Source organism: Drosophila mauritiana, chromosome 2R, assembly GCF_004382145.1.
Source record: "Drosophila mauritiana strain mau12 chromosome 2R, ASM438214v1, whole genome shotgun sequence".
Classification (NCBI taxonomy): domain Eukaryota; kingdom Metazoa; phylum Arthropoda; class Insecta; order Diptera; family Drosophilidae; genus Drosophila; species Drosophila mauritiana.
In genome coordinates, this window is record NC_046668.1 from 17,322,570 (window position 1) to 17,350,231 (window position 27,662).

At 42.3% G+C, this 27,662-nt stretch overlaps 1 protein-coding gene across 11 annotated transcripts; it reads left to right on the forward strand.

Annotated features, from left to right (window-relative positions):
• Positions 1-5,491: 5,491 nt before the first annotated feature.
• On the forward strand, positions 5,492-27,425 carry LOC117136256 (RING finger protein nhl-1). Of its 11 annotated transcripts, none has more exons than XM_033297075.1 (13): positions 5,492-5,843; positions 8,039-8,129; positions 12,237-12,377; positions 13,337-13,472; positions 15,242-15,384; positions 15,482-17,260; positions 19,431-20,128; positions 23,109-23,387; positions 24,303-25,085; positions 26,035-26,194; positions 26,545-26,685; positions 26,874-26,950; positions 27,024-27,425. In XM_033297075.1, the coding sequence occupies exons 3-13, from the start codon at positions 12,243-12,245 to the stop codon at positions 27,235-27,237; spliced, it is 4,545 nt and encodes a 1,514-aa protein (XP_033152966.1). In that variant the 5' UTR covers positions 5,492-5,843; positions 8,039-8,129; positions 12,237-12,242; the 3' UTR covers positions 27,238-27,425. The 11 variants fall into 11 exon arrangements, with proteins under 11 accessions (XP_033152966.1, XP_033152962.1, XP_033152955.1 ...); XM_033297064.1 differs by having other exon boundaries at positions 5,493-5,843; positions 15,482-16,777; positions 19,380-20,128; XM_033297067.1 differs by having other exon boundaries at positions 5,493-5,843; positions 15,482-16,777.
• The last annotated feature ends 237 nt before the right edge of the window (positions 27,426-27,662 follow it).

A 27,662-nucleotide genomic window follows, 5' to 3' on the forward strand; every position in this document is an offset into this window, starting at 1 on the left:
GAGTGGAAAAGCCATAAAGCAGGCATCACTTTTCAATAAACACGCATACTTTGCATATTTGGCTATGTATGATTCAGCACCAAAATAAGTTGGCAATCTCCGTTTAAAGAGCTCTTTATTTTCTCGTTGAATTGCTTAAATAAATATAGTAAAATCGGGTGGAAAATCATTTTCCATTTTCTTAGGGTAAATAAATATTAATATGCAGCGAGTTTAATGCTTCATTTTCGGCTAGCACAAATATTTTCCTTTTAAATGGTGTTATACAACCGTATAGAAGGTGAAATTTATAAACTTCATATGGAATTTTTTGAATTCAACTTCTTGTTTTTTTCTATGAATGCTTTAAGGCCACGCTTAAATAAATGTAATAATTTTTTAAATGAGAGATTTTCCGATATTTTACTCTACGTTGGCCTGTTGCGTGACTTTATGTATTCGTGTTTTTTTCCTTTCCTTTCCGCTGCCGCTGACTTTCCACTTTCTTGGCGGAGAAAATGCGTGTGTCATAAATCTACTCCCGCGCCTTTCGCTTAAAATCAAGCTATTTATCACAAGGCGGCGAGGACGACGTCATGCTGCTGCGGTGGCAGCCAGGATACAAGGATATAAGGATGCCTGGATGCCTGGATTGTGGGCTGGCAAGATGTGGGAATGCCAGAAGAACGCTGCGATGCCGTGGTGCCGCCGCACTCTTATCATCATCGAAGTGGGTCGGGGGCGCATATGTTCCGTGGCTGTTGATGCCTCTCCGCAGGATTTTTTATGGGTCTGCCAACGCGGACCGCTTGCTGAGGTAAAAAGTTGCGGACAACAAACTTTCCTTCTTGACGGCTCGACTCTGTTCCTTTTTTTTCGGGCTGCCTGCTGCGTGCGAAGGTGACAAGAATCCGGTAATTTGTGACTCCAAGGTTAAATGTTAATGTTTGCCATTATACAAACATTTGACGTTTTGTTTTGGCAGCAGCGGTGACGGCAGTTGAAGCAAACGGGTTATGAACACGTGCGACAGTCCAAAGGGTCCACGTTGCGTATACGTTATTTTTTATGCTTCTGCTAATTTGACTGGCGCCAGGTAATAATGCTACCCCGGCCTTGAGCCAGTCCCCTGTAGTTTGCTTAGGCTGCCGGCCATAATTTAAAGAAGCCAAACTAAACATGGCCAAGGACAATGTTTACGCTTAACTGTTTTTGGCCACCGAACGGAGTTTCGCAAGTCCAAAGACCGTGCTGTTGGTCCTCGATAATTTGATAAAAAAAAATAAAAAATAGAAAAAAAATAAATTACTTAAATTAAGAAATCTCATGTTATGCTTGTATTGTTTATTTTTACTTGAATTAATATTTTTTATAATAATGTACAAGGATATTATAAAAAGTATAATTACCAATCCAAGCGATTAAGATTAAATCCAAAAGATTATTATTAATTGCAATTTGTTACAATTATTTAAAAAGTCAGAGCAATGTTCAACTTATTGAAGTTGGACCGTACTCGGGGATGACCTTTCGGGTTCAGCTTGCGAGAGACTTGAAATGGCTGCTGGGCGACCGTCTTAATGGCAGCTCCGAATGTTGCTAATGTTAATTTAAGAAAATATTCCGACCCGGCCATCTGCGAGTGGATGTGTGTGTGTGCGTGTGTTGCCTGGAAACACTTGCGGTGCGGCAGCATTTGTGCATTATTATTTGCGGTCAAGTCTTTTGTGGCTTGGCCTTTTAGCATATCCAAACCCCTTTGAAGCCGCAGCAAATGGCAGTGCCAGCAGCGGACTAATTAAAGGAATATTCATTTCAAAATACTTGTAGCTCCGCCGGAAATTGCACACCCACACACACACATTGACACACCGCTTTGGCTTCTCAATATGTGTGTATATGCGTGAGTGTGTGTGTGGTTGTGTGACGTGCATGAGGCAATCAATTACGGCGAACCGTTTTGCCAAAAAAAGCGTGTTGCCTACTTTCCGGCGCCCGCGTGTTTGCCAACACAGCAGCACAATTAATTATGTACATTGGGGCCCCTTTTTCCTTTTTCCCACCATCACCCCGCCCATTTTCTCGCCCCTTTCCTTGCTGTTTGCCCAAGTCTGTGTTTGTCCACACAGAGGGAAAATAATTGGCCATATTATTTTGTAATTGAGTCAGCCGTTATAGCAACAAAACATATATTAAATTTATTTATGAAGATTTAATTGCGATGATTGTTGCACATAAATAACTGCATACTTCTACAAGTGTTTCAGTTATCTAAAATTTATTGGCAGCATCCCTCGAAAAAAAGAATTTTGGCAACCATGTAGACTAATTTCCGAAAGAGATCTTTAAATTTAAGAGAAAGTAGTACAGATATTTTTAATTTCTTTCCTTTAGTTTCTTAAAATCAGAATATTTTTGACCGATTGGTATTCAATTTTCCTGCAGTGCACGACAAAATATCGCGGAGGATGAGAGTCATCCTTGAGCTTAGACGACAGCATATGCTCATGCATGCCTAATTACGATAAATCCTTGCCCTTGCCCGCTCTCACTTACAAACTTTCACCCCATCCTATGCCGTTCACTTTCACTTTCGCTTTCCCTATCCCCCTCTCACTTTCCCTCTCGAGTCTCGAGAACAAGCGTGCCCAAATGAAGTAGGCTAAAACAAGAAGAACAACAGCAGCGCCACTTCACAAGGATCATTCGCGTGTGAGTGTGTGTGTGTTTGTTTGCCAGGACTCTTTGGATGTAAAAGTGTGTGGAGGCGTTCATAATTATGGCCGTATTTAGAGAAATTGGTTATTATGTGCTTAACGCCATTTGTCTGACTGGAAATAGTTTGTTTTCGGGGGCCCCCTGCTGTTGGACATATCTTTGTGGAGGTGTGCTTAGCCAGTTTCTTAATCCGGAACCACTTAGAAAACCCTAAGGCAATATATAATTAAAATTTTTTATTATTAAATTTTTTTATTTTTTTTAATATATAATTATATATTAAAAAAAAACTAATTTGTAGCTTTTAAGTATTTTTAAACTTATACAGGAATTTTTCTACATTTTGGAAAAATATAGCTCAAATGCACAGAATCCAAATTTCACACTTATTCAAGTTGAACAATTTTAATCAATTATTATGTCGCTGAAAGCTTTAATGTCAACATCCTGAAACTTATAGAAAATAAACATAAATTAAAGATAAATTAATCAATTTATAACGAGCTTCAACGCATAAAAGGGATTTCTGTGAAAACAAGTCCATCGGCAAAAAGCCGAAATTCCTAGAAAATGGATTTCCCACAAATTAACGTTCCATAATTCAATTGAAATTTTAATACCCCAGGAATCCAAGCTTAAGAATCAATATGTGCTTTAACATGCTATTCGTATCTATTAGGTATATTCGTTTGACTTTCCTTTAAATTTATCAATTTAATACAGCTTATAGCATGGAAAAGAGATAAGCTTGGTATCTATTTTCTCTTATTTTCTTTGTAAAACAAAATGGATTAGCTGTCTTCAAAAGCCCTCGAACTCAGCCCATTTTCAGGGCCATAATCCCTGGTCGATTTCAATTAAACTTTGCTGTAGAATACCAATCAACTAGCAACTCTTGCGACCACCCTCTTAGTTAGTTGGGCTTGTCTAATACTTGAAATTGTCTGCTAATTCGTTATTATTGCTACTTTACCACGTTGCCCCTGCGTTGACTGAATTGGCTGCCCTTTCTTGGGCAATTAGCACGAGGCGCTGGCTGGCAATGCCAAGTGTCCCCTGGTCGAGTGGCTTTCACTGGAGGTTCCGGATTCCCTGCATACGTGTCCATCAATAATGTGTCCTGGCTGCTGGCTCCTGGCTTGCGGCTCCACAGCCATGCCTTCCATCCGTCAATTGGCCATCCATCAGTTCTAATTAATCATGCTCGGGCCTAATGAGTTGCTCTCAAATATGCTGGGAATGAATGGATGCCACTATTTCGGACGCTCCGCTAATGGAAATGGGTCTTAACTCGTGCTATACAATTGTCGCCGTTCCGATAGCCTTGTTGCAGTGTTCACAATGCAATGTCCGCAATACGCAATTTCAATTTCACGAGAACCAGAAACTGCGCACAAATCCAGCTCTGATTCTCATGCACATAAAAAAAATACGAATCCGTAATTAATTCTTGGAAAGCAGTTTGGCAAATTAATTACTTCCAAATGAACATCGTTAATTAATAATTTTCGTTATATCAGCATAGAATAGTGACAAAAAGTAGTATTGTACAATCATATATATTCTGTGCAATAGATGGAAACATGCTATTGGAAGCCTATATATCTTCTAAAATATATATGGTTACCATTTTAGTAACTTTTTTTCAGCGTGTAATAGAGGATATAGCTGTGGCTATGGCGATGTCAGTGGGACTGACCTAGAGTCCGTCAACAACTTGAGCTGCCTTGGCGAACGTGTTGACATCTTTGTTTTGGCCCGCTCATAATTCGCATTTTTTTCGGTTTGTTTTTGTTTTGACTGCGGCGGCTGCGGCTTTGTTTTAGGTCGCTATTTTTTCCGAAAATATATTAACGGCTAACCCGATTCATCAGCCTATTGACAAGATGTCATGTCGGACAAGCAAATGACCGAACAAAAGACCGAATGTCTGGCGAGGATGGCTAAATGCAGACCAATTATACTGCATGTGATGACAGAGAGAAACTCTGTATTTATAGAATAATAAGCGGAAAATAAGTAATATTAAAGAGAATATTAAAGAATGCTTTAAAACAACACTTTTGATTGTTTATTACGTAAATAAGTGCTTAGAAACAGAACTTCCTAAATTAAGATGAAATAAATATTAATAATTCAATGACTAATCTTAAGCGTTTATATTTTATTAACACGTTGAATACAATAAAATGCCTACCTTTATTTAAGTCATTTGTCTTTCTGTTAACACTTTTAATTAGCCTGCATTCTATAACTACATAAAACTCGCGTGATATTTGCTAAGACATCAATTTCCTTATTCTATATAAGTATCAATAGACGCCTTTAATTTCTATAAATATTTAAGAAAATTCGAAAATGAATCATTCTGCCAGATAAATGCGTGGGCGTCGATCTTTTCTTCAGCTTTTCTTTCCGCTGGACTAAGAAAAGTGAAAATTGTACTCTAATAACTGCGAAATAAGCCAGAACAATAATAGGTAAGAATACGTATTAAGCCATATATTGTCGCTCTTGGACTTTCTGCGCGACATTGTAAAAAGCGAGAGGAATTCTTACAGACAATTATGGTATATATATTATATTATCTATATATATGTATATAATTCTTGAACAGGTTCGTTGGGGTCGGGTGAAGCTGGGAAACAACAAAAGTGCTACGTGAAAGTGGGAAGAAGACGCAGAAATATTTGTGGCACTTTTGTTGTTGCCACAGGTTATATTTATAAAATTTCACCTCAAGAACGGCTGATCATCAAGCGTTCGAGAGTCGAGCAGAGAAAAACATTCATTTTCATTTCTGGCACGCTCGCGAGTGGACGTGCGGACCGATACGCCGATAATAGCTATAGCCCAGTTCGATTCCCATCCACCTATATCCACATATATATATCTATCAAGTGTATATAGCGGGGTGCAAAGATCTGCCCACAGATCTTTCACCTGTCGCGCTGTGCGTGAGGGTGCGACATATCCTGTCCAGAAGCACCAGTAATCGCGACGCGAGTGTTGATTCGAGCCAAGGCTGTAACACATCGTATCTCAGTTTGAAAGTGAAGTCAGTGAAAGTCCTTGTGCCGCCAAGGCATGCGAATAAATTTGCAAGAGTTTCGCGAAGCATCAGGAAATAGAAGAAGCCCACGCAAGTGAGTCGAACGGGGTGGATATGTCCTTATTTTAAACTCGTTTTTGGTAACGCATTCAAATGGAGATGAGCTCGACGCGCATTCAATGGCTGCTGATTATGTAAAAAAAAATAGGCGAGACAACGGCGAAAGGCGTGAGAATCTCGGCGAGAGAAGGAGCTTGTGAAAATGTCACCTGGCTGAAAATTGCGCTTTCTCAACATCCCACCGTGTGCACACTCCCACATTTGTGAAAAGCTGTCAAAATTATTTTCATCTCCTTCGGCTTCGCGTTCAAAATTTATTAACACATTTTGACATAATCATGTATACAAATATATGTTGATGAGGATCTGTTATACGCTATATTACGAGCGTGTGTGTGTGTGCGCGTATCTCATCAGAAAGCATGGCAATAATTTGCCCACACACACACAGGCACGCACACAGAGACGCACATTGCTCATACGCCGTGTTGCTGCCTTATTTTTAGTTCGATTCAATCAGCGACATTTTCAGAGATTTTCTATTTCCATTTCTGCTGTTTGTGTTTGTCTTTTGCCCGCTGCTCGCTTATCATTGATTGCTTTGTTTGCTTTTGTTTCGGTTTCGGTTTTGCTTTTGCTTGTTCCTTCTCCCATTCTCGCCTTCCATTTGGAATGTTTGTGGTGCGCTTTCTCGTATTTATTTTTATTTTCACACCTCTCACACAAAACAATTAATTTCTCGTTTCGAAATATAAAAATAAAAATAATACGGAAGATTAAGTGAGAGAGGCGTGTGCGGTTTGAATTTATGTGCTGCCTGAAAGTAGGCAACAGATTTTTTCCAGTTTTCCTTTTAGCCTTATTGCAAGCGCTCGCCTCTTTTCATCTCACTTCATCTGCCCCTCAACCCCTTCAATCCTCCACCCCTTTCGAGTGTGCTTCAGCTGGGCGGAAGTTCAAGGTCGCTGGCAGCATTAAAGAAGTGCCATTGCAGCACGCTGGCAATAGATATCAGCCTAAACTAGTTTTGATTCGAATTTACTGGCCAACTTTTGCAACTTAAATTAACAACTGCTAGAAAGTAGAGCGCTGGCAACTTTAAAGTAAATGTATTGCTTATGATTTCATAGTGTTGTCTTATTTGCTGTGTCCATTTATTTAAAAGTATTTTAAAAACGAGATACAGTTGTACACTTTTTGGTTGAAAATTTATTGTTTTAACAGACAAATAGCAGTCGTTTTACCGAAATCAAATATGGGAAAATAATCCAGATATTGTTTCCATTGTTTTCGAACAATTGAAGTTTTTAAGTCACTTGTTGCTTAAATTGTTGGTTCCTGAAATTTGTATTATGTTTAAACATTGCTATATTGCAAGTATAATCGAATCATAAAATATACTTTGTCTTCAATGATACTAAAAACGAAATCATTATAAAATGTATGAATTGATGTATAATTTTCCATGCCACATTTTACGGTATCATTTTAGTAGCGATACGGAGCTCAGAATTGTGCACATTAAGGAAAATTAATTATAAGGGAAATCGATGCAATTATGTGAAAAATTTATTTCTATTAAATTTCCTTTACGCGTTCGATGCTCAAAAGACCGCCGGTGTTATTATAGTTTCGGAAATTGGTTTTCCATTGTTTAATTGTTTCCTTTGGTCGAAAGGCAAGTTAATTAAAATGATCCACCTTCGCAGCCATATGCTCGACCCCAGCTGATTATTCATTAACCTGGTCAAGAGTGTGTGGCCCACCGAGGAGCTTATCTGTCGCAGTGCACAATAAGCGAACCTTAAGCGCATTCCGAACTTCATTATCTTCGACTGTCAACCGCGCCCACTCGAATCCCATTCAATACTATCCAATCCCATCCAATCCCATGCCATCCAATGAATTCCAACTTTCAGCTTCCCACCTTCATCATTGTTTTGCGTGCCGCAGCCTTTGAGGCCGTATAATTAAGTTGGCATGATGCGGCTTATGCGCAGCGTGTTAATGGCCAGGTAAATGGCTACTCGACCCCTCCACTCCCAAATTCACCGAAATCAAGCTAACCAATAAATGGCGGCTGATTCGATTGGTGTCGCCAGATTGTCTCTCCCATTTTGCTGTGTTTCCTGTTGAGCACTGGCCAACAGCCCAATCGATTACTCATCACATTTGGCACTGACCATTGCCATTGCCTCTAAATGTAATATATTTTCCTTTTAATTTCAGCCAGCAGAGTTAACAGCCAAAGGAACAGGCCCCTTTCAAGGGCGCCTCGGATACCCAAGTAGACAATAAGAAGAAAACACCACTTGGAAACGTAAGTTATCACCGCTGAAATTGGAACGTCACAATACTTTGTAGTTTCTCTAGTATTCCTTTGGGAGTGCAGCTAAAATTTCAAAAAGTTTCGATTGCATCTGCTCCGCCGTCTGCTCCGTTTATTTATAGCCCAAAAATACAGTGCAGTTTTCTTTTCATGATTTGTTTTTTTTCTTATTGGCCTAGGAGTGCAGACTGCAGTCTGTGAATTCCGGGCTAGTGAGTTCTATTTTCGGCATATTCCCATAGGGAGAAAGAAAGATATATACAGAGCTAGAGGAGCGAAGTTCTGACCTTGAGAAGCATGCACAGAAAAAAACTGCGAAACTGGATATAGTTATTTTGGTAAAAGTAACAAATGCTTATGTAGGGAACTTAAATTGTAAAAATATTAATATTAAATAATGTTTCACATACACTTTCTATATATAATATCACACCGAATGCAATTTGTAGTTAATAGATACAGATAGATATTTTGAACATGCTTTATCCATTTGAGAAAAAGCATAATTGTAACTTTTAGGGACAACTTTTGAATGGAATATGCAATTTTAGTTCGTATTGCAGCAAACTAATGGTTAACTGCTACTTAAGTTAAGGGAAAACTTCTGATGGAAGTAGAAACTTTTCACTTGGCACTGAGAAATGTTTCACTAGTTTGACGGAACAGCGAATTCGAGCGATGTTCGCTCCAATTTTCAATGAAATTTATTTTTAGGGCCCGTTACAGCGAGATACACAAAAGCACACAAATAGCCCAGCAATGAGATATAGATGGAAAATGCCGGCGTGCGTCCGAATGAGAAAATCAGCTCAGTTGATGACGTCAAGAGTGTGCGTGCATGTATTCGTACTAAATGGAGGAAAATCTTTTCGGTTAATCCAATAAGTAGCCGATGTCCAGGTTCGAGGCGAGAAATGGGAACTCCATTTGGAAGTAACATGCAGTGCGAAGTACTCATTTGTATCTTTGTATCTCATTAATGGTGCTGCAGCCACACCGTAGATAAAGATACATACGCACGATGCCAAGAATATATTTTTGCGTTTGTGTCTGACGATCGCGCATTTTGTTTTGTTTCGCTCTCTGGCGATATATAGACGGTATATATCTGTAGATACACAGCGAAATCGGGAGAGAATGCCGCGGATTGTATATATATATTTAAAATATTGTAGACTGTTGCTCAGCTCGTGTGCTTGGCAATTTTCACTTGCCATCAGTCGCTTTTTACATTTCCAATCGAATTCTACTAGGCGTGTTGCCCAGCAAAAACTGAAAAAAAAAATATAAGAAAGAAATCTAAACGACACCGTTCCGAATTAGATATATTGAAAGTAAAGTAAGGCGAACGGAAATCGATTGTACTCATTAAATGAAAGTGCCCAAAAACGAGTTGAAAAGGACTGAGTTTTAAGGATTCTCGCATTGCCAAAACCAATTGCATTTTATGATTGCCTTCGAGTGCCGCTTTGACAGCAACAGCAAGGATTGCCAAATAGTTTCCCATTTCAATTGGTAAGTTGCTGAGGTTTCTATGTATTTCAATTTTTTTTTGTTGGTGATTTCTGCTCAGTTTTGGCTGACCCAAATTTCATCGAATTCATTTCAATTTAGTTGTGTTGATTTCAATTTTCAGTGCTTTGCGTTGATGATTTTCTGTCACCAACTGTCAGCAGCGCGAAAAGTTTGACCCATTTTAGTTTTTTTACATTTGGCAAAAAACTTTCCCAGGGTCAAGTGATTCGTTTCCGTTTCCCGTTCGCCATTTACTGTTTCCTGCCGCATAACTCGACTTAATTTTAACCCCCGCCAAGGTTAATGATTTTCTCGTGCTCTTTTTTCTGTAAACAAAACATTGAACAACTGTCGCCGTCAATTTGGCGTTTGAATGAAAGCAAAGAGCCGTGGGGAAATTCAAAGGAAACCAGAAAACACAGATTTCAGCTTCAAGAGCATTTAACATTTTCACGGATAATTGGTTTGGTATTTCTGAAAATCACACAGCCCGCGAATGCATTCACCACTATATATATACATAAATATGTATGCGTATATGTATGTATGTGTGTATTAACGGACCCAGCTGAATGACCTCTCCACCCTTTAAATGAAAATGTAAAATGGGGTGGCTGGATTTTGGTAGTTATGCCGCCTTCTGGTGGCTTTCATTATGCTGGCGAGCAGCTTTCGCTATTCATTTTAATCCTTTCAGCAGCGATTCACAAATGCAATGGCCAAATTAGTTTCGCCACACACACACACACACACACACTGCATTTCGCTCGAAACCAGAAAAAGGACCTCCACTTTCTAAAAGGACCACCCGTTTTGCCTTTATTTACCACGCACAATTTGCGAGAACGACAGAATTTCTATTCAATTTGATTTTAAGCGCATTTTCCAGTTAATTGCACTTTGTTCGCATATGTCGGTAAGCTCATACATATATCCACTTTTTGCGATAGCTTCATTGTGAACTTTTGGCCGCATTAAATGGATGCTTTAAATATCCGAAACCAAACCGAGCCAAACACGACAATAATGGCAAACAGGCGCACGACAATTAGCGGTGGGCATCATGGACATCACGGTACCGATTCCATCCGCTACATCCTCATCCGCCCACACTCCCAGTTTATTTACGAGCAGGAAGTGCGCATTGGTGAGCGTTTTTGTGCGCGACACACGCGGCGTATACGCGATGCATATTGCCAGCAACGGCGAAATCGTATTTATATTTATACTATACTTCATATACGCGGCGGCTGCCTGCTTTTCTTCCCTCTTAATACGAAATGTGTGTCATTTTTATTATTAAAATCTCAACTGCGGCCAGCAATGCTCCCTTTTCCAAATGTGAGAAAGATATTGCAGAGTGCTGAAAAAATGTTGCAAGTAGCTTATGAAATTGTGCAATGGAAGCTGATTTAAATATATGATTTATTGCCACACACAAATTTACTCGGAATATGTGCTGTTTGCTTGTGGTCGATTACTTGATGAATTATATGTCAATCAGATGGACTATTAAACATGAGTTTCATAAGAGTGCTGATCATAGTTTGTCTTCAACATATGCTAACTTAAAATCAATTAATAACATTCTTTTCATCCGAACTATTTCAAAGATTCAAGCCTCTTTTGAATACAAATAACCATACATTGTTTTATTTAGAATAAAAAGTCATATTTATTCAACTATATAAAACGAACAGGGAATTCGAATTTGCCAATGAAATGAATATTCATATGCTGATTTATATAGTTCGAATTTTTATTTTCACGTCATGGATATAGTAAACATCATAAAAGTGAAACGTTTAATGCAAATATTTGTTGGCAGTTGAAGAGTGAATCATGCTGCGCGTTTAGCATTGTGAATCAGAAATGTTAAAAGGGGTTAATAAATGCAATTACCTACTTATACGGACCATTCGCCAAATTCCTAAAGTCATTTAAACGTAAATACTTCTCATTATTTGGTGAAAATGTTGACTGACATTCAAAGGAAGTCAAAAGTCATGTGCAGCGAAATTAGGGATACACAACGTATAGAGAATTTTCATCTGCGAGCGTCGCTTTCCTCGCTTTTCATTTGCTGATGAGGGCGAAACATGGGAGGGTTGGCAAACATCTGATACTGTTGAGCATCTCGGTTTCGTCTAAATAAACTTGTCAGATCCGCTTTTAATGAAGCAGCCATAAGCAGATTTGTGGCTTAGTGTATTTACCCGGGCCAAATGAAGCCGGCTCGCGACTTACGACAACGAAATGGTCAATTTATTGTATGACATTTGGGTTCTGGCTTTCAGTCAGTCGTGTGGCGTTGAGTGTTCATTCAAATGCAAGAATTTCGTGGCAATCGGATTCCTCCTGCTTTTCTCGATTTTTGCGTCTCTCTTTTTTTTTGCGACGAGGCTTACCGGCTGACAGACGGTCTGTCGTCTTATGATGAGATTAGGAAGGGCAGGGAGTCCTGAATTTATAATGATATGAATATCAAATTGACAGCGCTTTTTGCGGTATAATCGAATCAGGTCTAATGACTGTTTTGCATTTGTTTACCCCACCCCCGTCTTTTTTTCATTTTTATGTCAGTGAGCCATGGAGCAATTCGAGCAGCTGCTGACGTGCTGCGTCTGCCTGGACCGGTACAGGATTCCCAAGCTGCTGCCATGCCAGCACTCCTTCTGCATGGAGCCCTGCATGGAGGGGCTGGTGGACTACGTGCGACGCCAGGTAAGGCGATCATCATTAATCATCCCACTGTGCGAATGCATTGTGTGCGAGCGGCAATTTAAGTTATTGCCGCCGACGTCACACATCGCTGATGTACACTGAGAAAAATTGGCAAAGCAGTGCAATATGCTTGAGTTAAAGCTTAAGGAATCTTGTCACAAATAAATACTTTAATAAGTTAAAGTTTAGTTTGACTTTTAGCAATATTAGATTCTTATAGCTCTTAAATTTGTTTCAGTGTAACAGCTTAAGCTAAAATCTCGCATGGGAAATGAGGAAAAATACGATGGGTGGAAAAACAAAGAGGCGCCCAACAAGACGCCCCCGAAAATGTTGTATTTATCTTGCTGCTTGCGGCGCATTTGCGTAGATATCTTGTTGAAAAATTATATAGAAAGGCGTGGATATATGTAGGCTCGAATGAACCCACAAGTGTATGAAAGTGTGTATCTGTGTGCCGCGCTACTTATAGAGCGCCTCAGTCTGCGTGTATTTATAAATTTTGTTTTGGCTTTTGGCCAGCGCCACGCAAATAATTGGAAAGCATTTTCATTGTGTTGGCCAAACTCAAGAAAAATGCTATCCAAAAATAATATTAATAAGGGGGGGAATCACTGCCTGCAATACCTGTCATGCGAATGAAAAAGCCATAACTGAAATGGATCTTTATGGCAAAACGGCGATGACAGGATATGAAGAGCGCACTCAAGATGCCTTCACATGCAACTAACGAAATGTGAAAGGTTTTTAAAGTTGCGAACAATTCTTGTAGATATAAGAGAACAATGGCCTTTAATAGTTGGCTTAGGATTATGCAATTTAAATTCAAAGCAGCTTACTGCCAAAAGCCTGGTGCTCAACATTGTTTCAATTACCTTAAAAGGGATTTAGCATTGAATTAGCGCCTTGGGCCAATTATATCCTCTTGACTAATAACACCACTTCTGCGAATCGTTTAGGTGAAATGCCCCGAATGTCGTGCCGAACACCGGATACCCTACAATGGCGTCCAGGCCTTCCCAACGAATGTCACCCTACAACGCTTCCTCGAGCTGCACATCGAAATCACCGGAGAGCTGCCCGATCCCACATCAGGTAAATATGTTAGCCCTTTTTATTTTGTAAATGCCAAAAACAATGCAAATTTCTCCCTTTGGTAATAAATAATAAATATTGGCTTGGAAATTCCGACCGGCATACAGATTAGTTTGCAAACGAAAAAAGTTGAGTGCACAAAGGCAAAAGGCAAACAAAAATGTTATTAATAAAAAGTATTGCCTTGTAGTCATTGTAGTAACTTTAATTAAATTCCACTAAATACGACGAGCGGAAAATGTGCAAAGAATGCCGATGGAAATCAATGCCGAAAAACTATCATTTGCCATTATGTTTGGCTTTCCAATTAAAAAGTCAGGCGCTCCTGCCATCTGATAGCAATTAAAACTAAGCAAAACCAAATTGATTTCGTTTGAGCAATTTGCATTTGGCCAAAACCAATTGGTGAAACAACCTCCTCTTAGGCGTGACTACGCAATTCCATCTGACAAAACTTGATGGTGGTGGGTAAATATGCAAATGGCTTGCAACTTTTGAGTTGCAATCAGGATCAAGTGTGAGTTAATAAGGCAGACAAAGTTCTTAGCTTAACTATTGCACAAAAAGAAAATTAGGTGTAATACTATAGATTGCAGTAAATCAAAAAATAACTAAATGTTGGTAAACTGAGGCATAGACTTGACCTTTGAAGGTATACTAGATACAACTGATTAACAATGTCCTTTAAGCCAATTCGTTAGCATAGCTAAAAAATATTTACTGTGCATCCGAAACTCTTCTTTTTTGTACTCTTGCTGCACAAATTTCCTAAGCTATGCAAATGTGTGAAACAAAGGAATCCTTTTCATGTTATGGATATAGCAAGGACAACGAGCACTCGTACAACTTTCATGTGGAATTTGCAAATTCACTTTTCCATATGATTACATGAGAAAATACTGAAGCCAACTATTGGCACAAGGCACTCCGGACCTCCTGCTTCCCTTTCCCACCATCTCCCGCTGGTTTATTGTCAACCAGGAGGAGAAAGCTGGGAGAACTACTGAGGGGTGTTCATCAGGCATTGCCAATGCCAGCAATTGATGCAGAAAAGTTTACTTTTTCAAGCTGTGACTGCTGCAGCAGGAGGACATCTACATCTTCATCGCCATGTTTGCATTGCAGCTCCATTGCTGAGGCTCGTTATTTGCATTGCCCCACTGAAGGCATCCTGTAGTCGACGAGCCACAGGATCCCTTGCCAAGGGATGTGACCCCCACCAAACGGAAGGCTCACCGAAAAAATCTTCAAAATACCCGAGCTTCCTACGATTTTCGAAATTTCTGATGAATAACAAAGCTTAAATGAAAAAGTGCAAAATATCAAGCCATTTCATTTGCTAAAACGTTTGCATGTGACATTTAATTGACTAAAACCATAATTTTGAAACATTCAAGGGAATTTTTGCAATACAAAGATTTTTTAAGCCTCAGTTTTAAGTCTCAGTGCAGAGATATGCACTCGAGTATAGCTGCATAACTGGCGCTTAGGTGCAGTTGATTTCGTGCTCTTGAAATCGCATTAGTGAATGCAACAGACATCCGCCTCGACATTTCCTCACACCCTCCAATCCGCTTGGCATCCCTGGCATGTGGCAAGATTGTTGCCAAGAGTGCAAATTGATGAGCTGCTGCTGCCGCCGGCATACTTGGCATTTTATTGTCCAACCCAAGTGGGCGGAAAGTCATTTGTGTTGCCCCTTTTGGGAGTGTGTTTTTTGGCAGCCAGGTGTGATAAGTAATTGTGTTTCCCCCGTTCGCCTCTTGCAGGTCAAATTATGGAGCGTTGCGGCGTTTGCTCGGAAAAAGCCTATCTGTCCCATTGCGCACACTGCGAGAAAAAGATCTGCGAGGACTGCAAAAGCGCCCACATGGACATTCTGCGGCGAGAGATCACGCGGTTCAACTCACAGGTGAGCAGCCATTTATCAAAATTACTTAAAATGGCTTTAACTTGTCACCATTGTTTGCTATTTTACTTACTGATCCATATCCCATATCTCTCCATAGATCCGACGCAGCTTGCACCGACTTCAGGATTCGCTGGCCATCATCGAGAAGAACACCATGAGTCTGCAGACAAACGCCATCAGTGTGACGGAGGAGATCGATGAGATCTACCAAAGGATCACCAAGGCGATCAAGGATCGATCTGACCAGCTAAAGGGCGAGATCGATCGCTACTTGGCCGTGGAGCTGCGCAATCTGACCACGCTGAAGGAGAATCTCGATCTGGAAATCACGAACATCACCAGCAACTGCGACACGGTGGACAAGTACATGAACGAGACCGTGGAGTGGGACGACTGCGAGCTGATGGACACCAAGGAGATCTTCCTGAAAACGGTGGAGTTCCTGCGTCACTTCGAGTACGAGAACAACGACTACAGTCGACGAGTGAGGTTCCTGGTCTCCATAGATCCCAACCAGCTAGTAATGAACCTGGCCACCTTCGGTGACCTGAACATAGCACCTCATTCGACCCCAAGTGGCGGTTCGGTTAGCAGTTCCCATCTGGCGCCGCCCAGTGCTCTGCAGCCGGGCTTGATGCGATCCAAGAGCGACCATCGCCTGGCCACCCAGTTCCGCCAGCAGGAGGAGCGCAGTGGCTACAACGATGAGCCCGTGCTGGGCGGTCGCAAGTTCGGCGAACGCCCGCAGCGCAGTGCTACCCAGGCAAACAACGATCGCTATGGACGCAGTGGTGGCGACTACGACTATGAGAACGACTACGACAACGAGGGTTCTTCGGGCAGGGCGGGCAAATCCTCCCGCTTCCGCTCGCGTTTCGTGAGATCCCACCAGAACGACGACTCCGACAGCGAGCAGCAGCAACAGCAGCGGCAGCAGGAGCTCAAGGAGCGCAAGGATCGCGTCCTGGACAGCGAGGATGTGTCCCGCGGCCAGTTGAGCGGCATCATCCGATTGAGCGACTGCTCGCGCGTTGTCCAGCGCTTGGCCGATATTGGCAAGGAGAAGAAGGAGAAGAAATCCGATGCCGCTGCCGCAGCTCAGGCGGCCGTTCAGGCCGCTATTCAGGCCCAAAAAGCGGCCATGCAACGGCAGCAGCAAAAGAATCAGCAGACCGCCGCCGACGAGGAGGAGCTGGCGCGCCAGAAACGCAAGAATGCCGGCTCATCATCGACAGGTGGAGCAGCTACATCGACGTCCAGTGGTGGTGGCGACACCGCCAGCGATCAGCGAGTGGCGGCTCTGAAGAATCGAGGAGGAGAAGAAAGCGATGGCAGCTCCAACCAGGCGGCGTCCCCAGTGCGTAATAGTGCGGCATCCACGACGCGAGCAGAGGTAAGTGTGAATGAGGCAAATACAGAAGAAGAAGGCGTGGCCAGTGAAAGCAGTGACAGCGAAGAAGAGGAGGAGGAGGAAGAAGAAGAAGAAGAAGAAGAGGTGGAGGAGGAGGAGGAAGAACAAGTAGAGGAATCTGTAGAAGGGACTTCTAGGGAATTGCTTAACCTACCAGAGGAAGCTCTGCATCCGACCTCTTCTGAAGTTACAGAGGAGGAAGAATCCTCTTCCGAATACGAAGAAGTAACAGCCACTGAAAGTGAAGAAGAGCAGGAGGAAGGTGGAGGAAGGGTAATCGAAATAGAGAGTCAAGATCTACCAGTGATCAATGTACTTCCACCCGAGAATGACATTACGCACAAAGTGGAAGAAAGCCCAGTAGACCACATAAGCAATCAGGAGCTTGTGGAAGAAACAGATAAATCTACCGAAGAAAGTCCAGAAGAAGAGGAAGAGGAGGAGTACACAGAAGAGGAGATTGAGGTCACGGATGAAGAGGAAGAGGAGGATTGAATTGAGTTATAGTTACAGATAACACAATAGTAGGTCACATTCAGAAGATTCTAAGGACGAATATTTTGAATATTTCGTATCAGAAAATATATATACATAAGAAGTATACACTTTAAGAAAAGGAATTTACTTTCGTGTAGATAGATATCAATTTACATATTACTGAGTAGACTGTATAGTAGGGATCGCTGTCACTGTAGCCTAGCTCAGTATTTTACCCTTGTGTTGTGCCAACTCCCGCCGAAAGAACTTAAAACGATAATTGCGTATACGCCATGTGTGCTTCGTTCTTTATTTGTGCTCCATCGTTCACACTTCCCCTCCGCTCCGTAAGTGTTATCCTTGTTTTTTTGCCGATCCTGTCGAAGGAGCAACCTAACTAAACTGTTTATCGTTACTTTTACTGTTAATCTTACCTAACCAAAAACATTTCCTCTGAACTTGTCCCATTATGTTTGGTTTTTATTTATTTTGATTTACGCAACTGGTTTTCTGTTCTTGTTATTTTATGTGTACGTTAAGCTCAAGTCTTTATTTATTTATTATGATTGTTTATTATTTTTTCCTTTCCGTTTACTTACGTTTATTGTCTTGTGAGCGCCTTTCACCTAATGCTGTTTTGGGTCTGAACCTTTTGCCTCTACTAAGTAATTTTAATGCAATGCAAGGTAAAGTTTCGACCCAAAGCTCGGACATCAGAATTGTACAATATTGTATACAAATATATGGATATATAAATTTTTTATTTATGTAGCTTAACATCCTTTACCTTATCGTTAGTTAGAGACTGCACAAAATTTTAAAGCAAATAAAGCAAACAGAAATTACAAAATTCCTTTGATGTAACATTTATTTTCTTTCGAATCTTTCTTTTTTCTCCCCCTTTCTCTCTATATCTATCTATCTATCTATGTCTATATCTACATATCTCTACGAATCTCTCTTGCAAGTGGAGAACCGATGTGGTAGTGATGTTAATTTGCTTAAATGTTACTAAATTTCTTTGGCAAATGGTGTCGAGCTGAATAAATCGCAGACCCTGGTCAACAAGATATACATCTCTTGGTTATTTCCCAATTTATTTGCTCCCGCTCTCATTATAATGGAAACTTTTTCAACCATTTCTTTATATTTTCGTTGCCGTTTTGTTGGTTTACAATTTCTGATGTCCGCTGTAAATATCTCTGTTGTGTATGTATTTCTTTACCCGCCTCCTATATCCCCACCCACCGTTTTTTCGCCTGTCATGCATTCACACATTGTTGCCACGCCCCCTACCCCAGACAGCCGCCCCCCGAAAATGGCAGACAGAGCCGGGTTCAATGGCGAATATTTCACCATCATGCGAGTGTCAGCGATGCGGCTGCTTCCGTCAGTTTAACAATGTTTCCAGCTGCCAGAGTGTGCGTGTGTATCTGTGTGAATGAATATACCACACACTATATACGTGTACATATATACATGGAGTTGTGCTTTAGTGGCATATGCACGCTTGCTGCATATTTGTCTTGTTTTTGGCATTTACTGAATGGGAATAGGAAAAGGTTGTCTGATCAATTAGGAGCACATCAAAGGAAGTGGATGAAATATCAAACGTAATGAAAAGGCTCGTATGCCGGCACTTTGTGTTTCTACGATTTTTAAATTTTTTATGCTTTCAAGTTAAAGCTTATACAGATTTTGCTAAGGAAAATATAGAGAAATAATAACCAAGCTTGGGTCAACTTCAAATTAAACCAATTTAGTAAAATCATTTATGTAGAAAATTTAATTGCTTGCAAGTGATTCTATAAATATCTATAATTCGACCTAGATCTAACACTCAGTATATTCAACGTTCATGGTACATTTTAGTTCTTGTACTAATTAATTTTGACTAGTTTACCCCAACATTTTCCCAGAGAGAAATGCCAGTTGCGAATCAGTTGCTCCCAATAAATCAAAATTTCACTAGACACCCGCCCATCAGCAATCCACATCTCAGCATCGTCATTTCTATTTCTTTATCTCAAAATCTCTCTATTTCGCATCTGCATCGCATTCGTTACTCGTTCCGTCGCTTGCCAAAACCGAAATCGAACTAACTCAGACCGCGAGCGCCACAGACTCTGATGCAACTCCCACTCCTACAATCCAACAGTCGAAGCCGCCCGTTTCCGCCCAGGTGGCAGCGGTCAAGAAGACCCAAAGATCCGGTAGCAGTGACAGCAGTGCCTCCACCGAGAGCTCAGCAAGTTCGGCGGCAGCAGTGGCTGTGGCAGCCACATCTACATCCGCAACTGCGGCGGCCCCTGCAACATCCAGCAGCAATTCGACAAGCCAAAATGCCAAGGCGCCCAGCTCATCCAGGTATTCCACTGCTAGGGATACCACGGCAGTGCCGGAAAAGAAGCCCTTTGTGAGTCGCTTCCTGCCACAGCATAGCACCGCCAGTACCACCAATGGCTCGGCGGACAAGAAGAAGGCAGAGTCCAGTTCCAGCAGCGAGGAGGAGACCAGTTCGGAGTCCGAATCCGAATCGGAACCGGAGACCAAGGCGAAAAGCAGTGCCACCAGCAGCAGCACCAATACCAAGTCCACGCCCAGCAGCGCGGCTAGTTCAACCACGGCAGCCAGTAGTTCCACCACTGGTGGATCCTACCGGGATCGCCTGGAGGCCCGGCGAGCATCCCGCGATGACAGCTCATCGACGGCAGCGGGCCGCAGTAGCTATGCCACGCCCTCGAGCAGCGGCTATGGGAGTGGCAGCGGCACCACCGGCGGACGCACACGAGCGGTACCAGCGCCACATCACACAAGTGAGAGCGAAGATCGCTACGGAAGCGGCACCGGAAGCAGGTATTTCCACCCAACATCCCATTATAAAAATTCTAACGATTTTTCGTGATTTCGTATTTTCTATAACCGACTAATTTGCATGTTTAATGAGGTTCAAATAATATGAAAAACACATATGGTTATCCGCACAGAGGATAAAAACTTTCACTGGTTTCATGGTACTTTCTATTTTTTGTGAAAGTATACCAGACACTTAATTATTATTCGTTTATACATACTTTCTTGAATTTTTCTTTTCGTCCGCATAAAGTACTTCATATAGCAAAAAGTATGTTTTTAAAACTTATGAATTTTTTCTTCTCTGTGTAATAGCTTAGTAGTTGCCGCTCTTTAACGAAAAGATAGAGATACATATCTGATGGGCATGGAAAAGAAATTGTGTGTCAAATATTGCAGCTCGGTAATTTATTGCCTCGTTGTTTGCCGCACTAATTGAATTACCTGCAAAAAAAACGGCCTGCTATTAATTTACAATTTGAACTAGGTATTCAGTTGCATACACGACTGCAGAGCGGCTTTAATCGATACGCCTAATGGATAATTGTGTTTGGTTTGGTTGTGGATTGGTTACCCCACGAGTTCCATGCGTTTAAATGAGTGCTTCTAAGACTTTCTTTTGTATCCCATTGTATTATATCTCACTGCTGCAGCTTTGTACAAGTGCTCCGTGCTGGCATTAACATGGCATTGGCCACTTTGTTGCTCATACGCCTCGTGTGGCGTCTAATTGTCAAGTTCATAACCTTCACATAGCAAAACGACACACACGCACACACAGACACAGATACACCCAAGCACAACATGCAATTCCCGGATAGGTAAACACACACAGTACACACCGTTCTATCACTCTCTTTCTCTTTGTGTTCTCTATACAATGATCTTTGCAGTGCACTGCCCTTTAGCATACCGTACATAAGCAGACCCAGCCGGGCTCGCTACCGAAAGCGACTTGCCGATGTCTAGCCCGATATGTATACTCTATACAATATATGTGAAACTCAGGCCAAAGCAACTCGAATTCAATGCAATTCATAGTTCAATTGTTTGTTAACCCATAACGATGAATGCGTTTTGAAATATGCCCTAAAGTACCAATCCCCCGCCTAACCCATGCCCACTAAGCCAACTCATGTTGAACGAGTGCTTACCCTATTGATTATACATTTGAATGTTAGCTGAAAATAAAATTGAACAAGTTCGCCAACTTGAGTACTCGGAGTCACCTTCAATGGGCAAATAGATTCGTAAGGATGGTGCCTTTCAGAAAGCGCCACTCAAAGGGCTGGAAATTAACTTTACTTCTTGCTTTCCCGTCCATCCGTCCGGTTTTCTGTTTTTCCGCCTTTATGTCTCTCTGTCAATACCCTTTTCAAAGGGATCAATTCCGAACGGTTCAGGCCCGATGCGATGCGAGTCCTTTGTGCCTGGGCGACAAAAACTTCTTTAATTTTACTTTTGCACGACAACAAACACCGTACCAGAACCCTTTTTCTTCTGCAACAAATCTAGCGTAATGTAATTACAACAGTCCTTCGTCCCTCCGCCAATTTCGCACCCTATCCCACTGCCACTCCCACATTCACCTAATCACTCTCACTCGCTCTTACTACCCGGGAACAATGCGATAAATTGCTATTTGCCATCCGTCCGAGTGGCAGCATATATATATATACATTTTCCAGGAGTCCATCAGTCAGTCTGCCGTATTTACTCTAGGTGTTTGTTCAGTGAGAATGAAGCTGGATTTATGATTACACGAGAAAACAAAGGTTTTCAGCCACATAAAAATACTGTTTTAATTGGGCAACTTAGAGCTGGAATTTCTAAAAACTAAAATTCCTCAAAAGAACCAATCAAAATCAATATCAATTGCACCGCAAATCCGATTAAAAAGGTTTTCGAACATCTAGCATCTAGTGATTTTATTGTGAAGGTATATAAATATTATAATATGCGGCAATACGACATAAAATGATTTGTTCAATGTGAATTAGTATTTCAATGGTTTTTTTTCAGACACTTACTACAGACTTATATTCTATAAAAAGTGTAGCCTCTCATCGGATTTTATGCAAAGTAATAAACTGATTTCATATAACAATATCAAGCAGAGAAAAACGTTTAAACGAGCTTTAACTACCCAGCATGTGTTCAGTGTTTTTATGATAAGCACACGCAGTAAAATAAAGCCAATATTTCATATTAGGCAGCAGGTATCGGATGAACGTCGCATACGAGTACATAACTTCCAATTGTTTAAGCTATTTTTTAACGTTGGCAATTAAACAGTGTAAACAGGGAGTCAGTGGCAAATTTAAGCCATTTTTTTGAGCAAAGCGAGCTGCAGCAAAAAGTGTTGCCTACTTTTTTGGGCTGCCTGACGATACTGCCTGTTGCTTTTGCTGTATTCGCCCCTTTTTGCGTTGCGTTGCCTTTCTGCACTCGTACTCACCTAGATTTAAGCATTTAATTTATGTTCTTTATCCGTGCAACGGTACTCGTTGATATTTTTGTAGTAGTTGTTGCTTTTTGTGTTTCTTAACCCGCCCAACCACCACCCAGCAACATAAAAACACACACTGACACACAGGCAAGGACGCCTTTTGGCGCCATAATTTCACGTACTTAACCGAACTTTTCCCAACTACTTTGTTTAACTTTCGATAATGCGAAATGTGTATTTAATTATAAACTTTGTGCTCGGGTTTTGCGATATTTATTAGAATTTAATGGCCAATAAATGCGACCTACACACACAACTATAGACACGGACCTAACCTAGTTAAAAGTTAGTTGACTAAGCGGGATTAGTCTTAATTGAAAAATGAGAAAAGAGACACACAGCAACAGCTACGGCAAAGGCAAAAACACACATCTACTAAGTTAAAAGACTGTTGAAAATTAAGTATACAACACCAAAAGACGTAGATCAAACCAAACCAAAACCAAAAACCGAACCGAATCAACATTTTTGCAGCTACACAAGCCGCTTTCTAAACAAGAGCAAGAGCAGCGCCATTGTAACGCAACCCTCGCTATCCACGCCCACCGCCTCCTTCGATGAGGATGCCACCGGAACCGGCGACGACTCGGACAGTCGCTATGGAACGGGCCGCTCCAGATACTTGGCCATGAAGGAGCGACGCACCCGACTGGCGCGCAGCCGCTCGTCCCATCAGTTTGGCAACGATGACGAGGATCTGGATGAGCCGGTGTCCCCCACCACGGTCTCGCCGTCCGCTTACCTGGCATCAAGGTGCGCGTGAGACACCAGATCTTTCAGCTAAACACCTGACCAATCCCCCCAAGCTATTTGGGCCCAGTACTCATGCTAGCAAGCCGTATACAAAAACAAAAATGATCCCACAAAACAAGTGCTTGTTTTCAGGATCTATCTAGTTTTGGCTGCAGTTTGTTTGCCTGAGTACGGAACCTTAAATTGTAAATAGGTTATTTATCGGCTGTACAAATAGATAGTTATATTCCTGCCGATAGTATTTTATCGTGCGCTGGGCGCTTTCATTGTGCGTGTGTGCTGTCCCCCGGTTTATATTTGTAATTTTTCTACCACTTAAATTGAAAATTACTTTTACATTTGATTTTATCGTTTTTATATTTTTAAGTTGAGTTTCTGTGCGTGCCACGTCCGAAGTTCGCCACGTTTTGTTCTCGTTCATGTTGCACTCTAGACTAATTCAACTTTTTAGATTTACTTTTTGGTTATTTTTATTTTCTGTATTTTTTTGGTTTCTATTAGTCATTTACCTGTGGTTAAGAAGAAAACAAAATTTTGCGCGTTTTTAAATTAACCGAAATTAACCGGAAATCAATCAAGAAGTTTCCCCTTCTCTGAATCTCTCTGTACATACGCAGCACAAGTAATCATGCACCAATCTCATGCAGATTAGTTAACTGAGAAAGGCGTTGCTCATTAACAATTTGGAATATATTTAAATATAAAAAAAAAAATTCTTATTGTCACAAACTTCGGAAGAAGAAATATGGTAGCTATATAATAATAAATTAAATGCTTGGGCAGCTCCTTTTCTCGGTTGAAAGCGCCTCATCCAATTCAAAATCAGTCAGAGCACTCAGCACCACTCCATCTCACCCCATTCCCTGTGGGCTCGTCCCCGTGACCATGTGCTTAATATCCAAAATGCTCTTGCAGGTACAGCGGCTATGGCAGTAGCGATCTGTCCCGCAGCCGCTCCTCCCACGCCCTGAAATCGCGCGACAACTCCCCGATCACGGATCGCGGAGCGGGATCGTCGCGATCAAGCGGATTGGGCGGCAGCTCGACGACGGACAGCAAGGACGGCGAGGCGCTGAGCTCCTGGGCGCGGTACCTGAAGAACAAGTACGGCAACAAGAGCAGCAAGGACTCGGGCGGAAGTAGCGGCAGCGCACGCGACACGCACGCGGGCAGCTCGACGTTATCTTCGGCGGCGGCGTCGTCCTCGCATGCGCACGGCTACGGAAGCGGTACGAGCGGCTCCAGCGGACGGAGCACCGCCAGCGATGTGTCGCGGCGGCTGAGCCTGGGATTGCCCTTGCGTCAGGCCAACGAGTTGGCCTCCTCCGACGATGACGGGTCAAAAAACGGGCTAGGCTCCCCTACGTCCCCTACGGTAGCAGCAGCAGTGGCAGCAGCCGGTATAACCGGAGCGGCAGGTACTATCCCTAAACAGGTGTACCTGCGCAAGCGCCAGCAGCTGTTCCAGCTGGGGGGCCGGGGGAGCGAGCCCGGATCCTTCACATGGCCACGCGGCCTGGCCGTCGGCCCCGACAATAGCATCGTGGTCGCCGACTCCAGCAACCACCGCGTCCAGGTCTTCGACTCCAATGGCATCTTCGTCAAGGAGTTTGGCGAGTACGGCAACGGCGAGGGCGAGTTCGACTGCCTCGCCGGAGTGGCCGTCAACCGCATCGGCCAGTACATCATTGCCGATAGGTAAGTTAAGGGGTAGCATATGACGTAGATAAGTTTAATGGGCGGGAAAATTCTAAAGTTCAACATTATATATAGATCTCATTCATGAAATAGCTTTAGCCAAGTCCTGGCTATGGAAAAGTAAAAAATTTTTATTGGCTTGGCTACTTTGGCGGTGATACTTAATCTCCGAGTCGGTGAGCATCTGCTGGTGGTCAGTCTGTGTTTTAATTAAGCCGAAACAAAGGCGAATGATTAATTCCCGGCTTCCCTAGCTCCTCCTCTAATTGGCCGGGCTAAGCGCATAATAGCCGCGTTAATGAGAAACATGTGCCGGTTCAGTTGGGCGGAGTGCGAGAGTTTGGCGCTCCTGCACATGTTATCTGCAACCTTTTTACGAGTGCTCCTGGTATCCACGCGCTTCCAGCCCCCACGTCCCAGATCCGATCACCCAGCCTCCGGCAGCCACTGTCATTGTTTGACGCAAAATCTCGTTAAGCACCCAGAGCCGGGGTATCCTCATTGTGCGAGTCAACTTTGATTTTGCACGTTAAGCGGCTTAGACTTAAGCCCAACACCCATCAGCCCACGCCGAACAGCATCCACCACCGTAACCCACGGCTGAAAACCAAAAATCCACGTCCAACACCTTGGAATTCCAAGGCGTCGCATTTTGGCTGGCGACCCGCGAATCTTTTTTGGGGACCCGTAATGAGATCTCTTTTTTGGCACAGGTTCACAATTAACGTGGCCCACCGATTTGATGGCCCAATAAATTGGCCTGTTAGGTTGAACATGAATAAAAAGAAGGTATACGTATTGGTGGAATTTGGAGAGTGAACCAATAAGAAAATGTATTATAGTTTATAAATGGTTTCAAAACGTGTTGACCTGTGTTGTAGCATTAATGAGGCACTATATATTTCAAGAAAATAAGTAAGTTTCCTCTCTTCTTACTTTTCGCTTGCAGATACAATCATCGCATACAAGTGCTCGATCCGCAAGGACGATTCCTGCGCGCCTTCGGTTCGCAGGGCACCGCAGATGGCAAATTCAATTATCCTTGGGGCGTAACAACCGATGCACTCGGCTTCATTTACGTGTGCGATAAGGAGAACCACAGAGTGCAGGTGAGGAGGAAACGGAGGATGCACCCATTTGGGCCGGGTCCCCATCCTTTTCGCAGCCTTTTTCAGCTTGCCTCGCCATCTTTGGTCTCGATTTGCATGCAAATATTTATATATGCAGTGCGGCAGGTGGAAAGTTTTGGGCGGCGGAGAGGCTCGAGCCTTGACCAATTTGTCACACTCGAGCTGCACCATCCAGGAGCAATTTTCATGGGCTTAACTAGCATATATACATACACATATATAAGAGAGTATATTTCAGTTTTTGTGTACTTTGACTGCATGGTCCATCCTTTCGAGTGCTCCTGCCCATTTCAATTTGCAAACTTATAACGAATATTCGCATTCGTCAGGTTTTCCAATCCGATGGTTCCTTCGTTGGCAAATTCGGTTCCTGCGGCCGTGGCGAGGGACAACTTGAGCATCCGCATTATATAGCCGTATCGAACACGAATCGTGTGATTGTTTCCGATTCGAATAACCACAGGATTCAGGTGAGCCAATAGCACCCGGTTGCCTCTGGTTACCTCAGGTTGCCACCGGTCCCTTGGGCTTTTCATGCCTGTCTGGCCATGTGAACAATTTTAATTAAAATATGCTCACCATCGAGATTCATTCGCAATTTATTTGAACTTCCTGCACCTTCCGTGCCTGTCACCTCTTTCCGTATCCGTATCCGCAGATTTTCGACGTAAACGGCAAGGTCCTCTCCACGGTGGGCGGCGAGGGTTCCGACGATGGCCAGTTCAAGTTCCCTCGGTAAGCAAATCGAATCATCCTTTTTAATTGACAAAGTATTGAGGTCACACTTCTGTTTTACTTTGCTCCACAGCGGTGTGGCCGTTGACGATCAGGGCTACATATTCGTGGCCGATTCTGGCAATAACCGCATCCAGATCTTCAATCCGGATGGCAGTTTCCTGAAGACCTTCGGTTCCTGGGGCTCCGGCGACTCGGAGTTCAAAGGACTCGAGGGCGTGGCCATCATGTCGAACGGCAATATCTTGGTCTGCGATCGCGAGAATCACCGCGTCCAAGTCTTCTGATCAGAATGCACGAAAATACAGATACAAGGAAAACCCATTGCATTATCTCATCATTAATCGACCATTTTTATTTTGTCCTTAATTAATATTGGTTAAGAAGTGCCAAAGCAATTAATGTCCCTCTTTCTACGCCTAGAAATTGTGTCAATTAGCAATGGAGGAAAAGCAGCTAAAAAAAAATCGAAAAACTTTTATGTTAAACTAGAGGAAAAAAGAAAACTTTGAATAAAAAAGCGAAAACTCGACAGAGTTTGAGTGAATGAAATTTTCGTTTCCTTTTGGGTATATACGTACATTTTGAATGGGGGGCCCAACTGTTTATTGCTGCATTCAAGTATTCCCTAATTGAGATTTATCTGCGTGCAGCCCAACAATTTCCAAATCTGCCGTACGCCCCCTGGTTTTCCTGCCCCCGGGGCACTTTA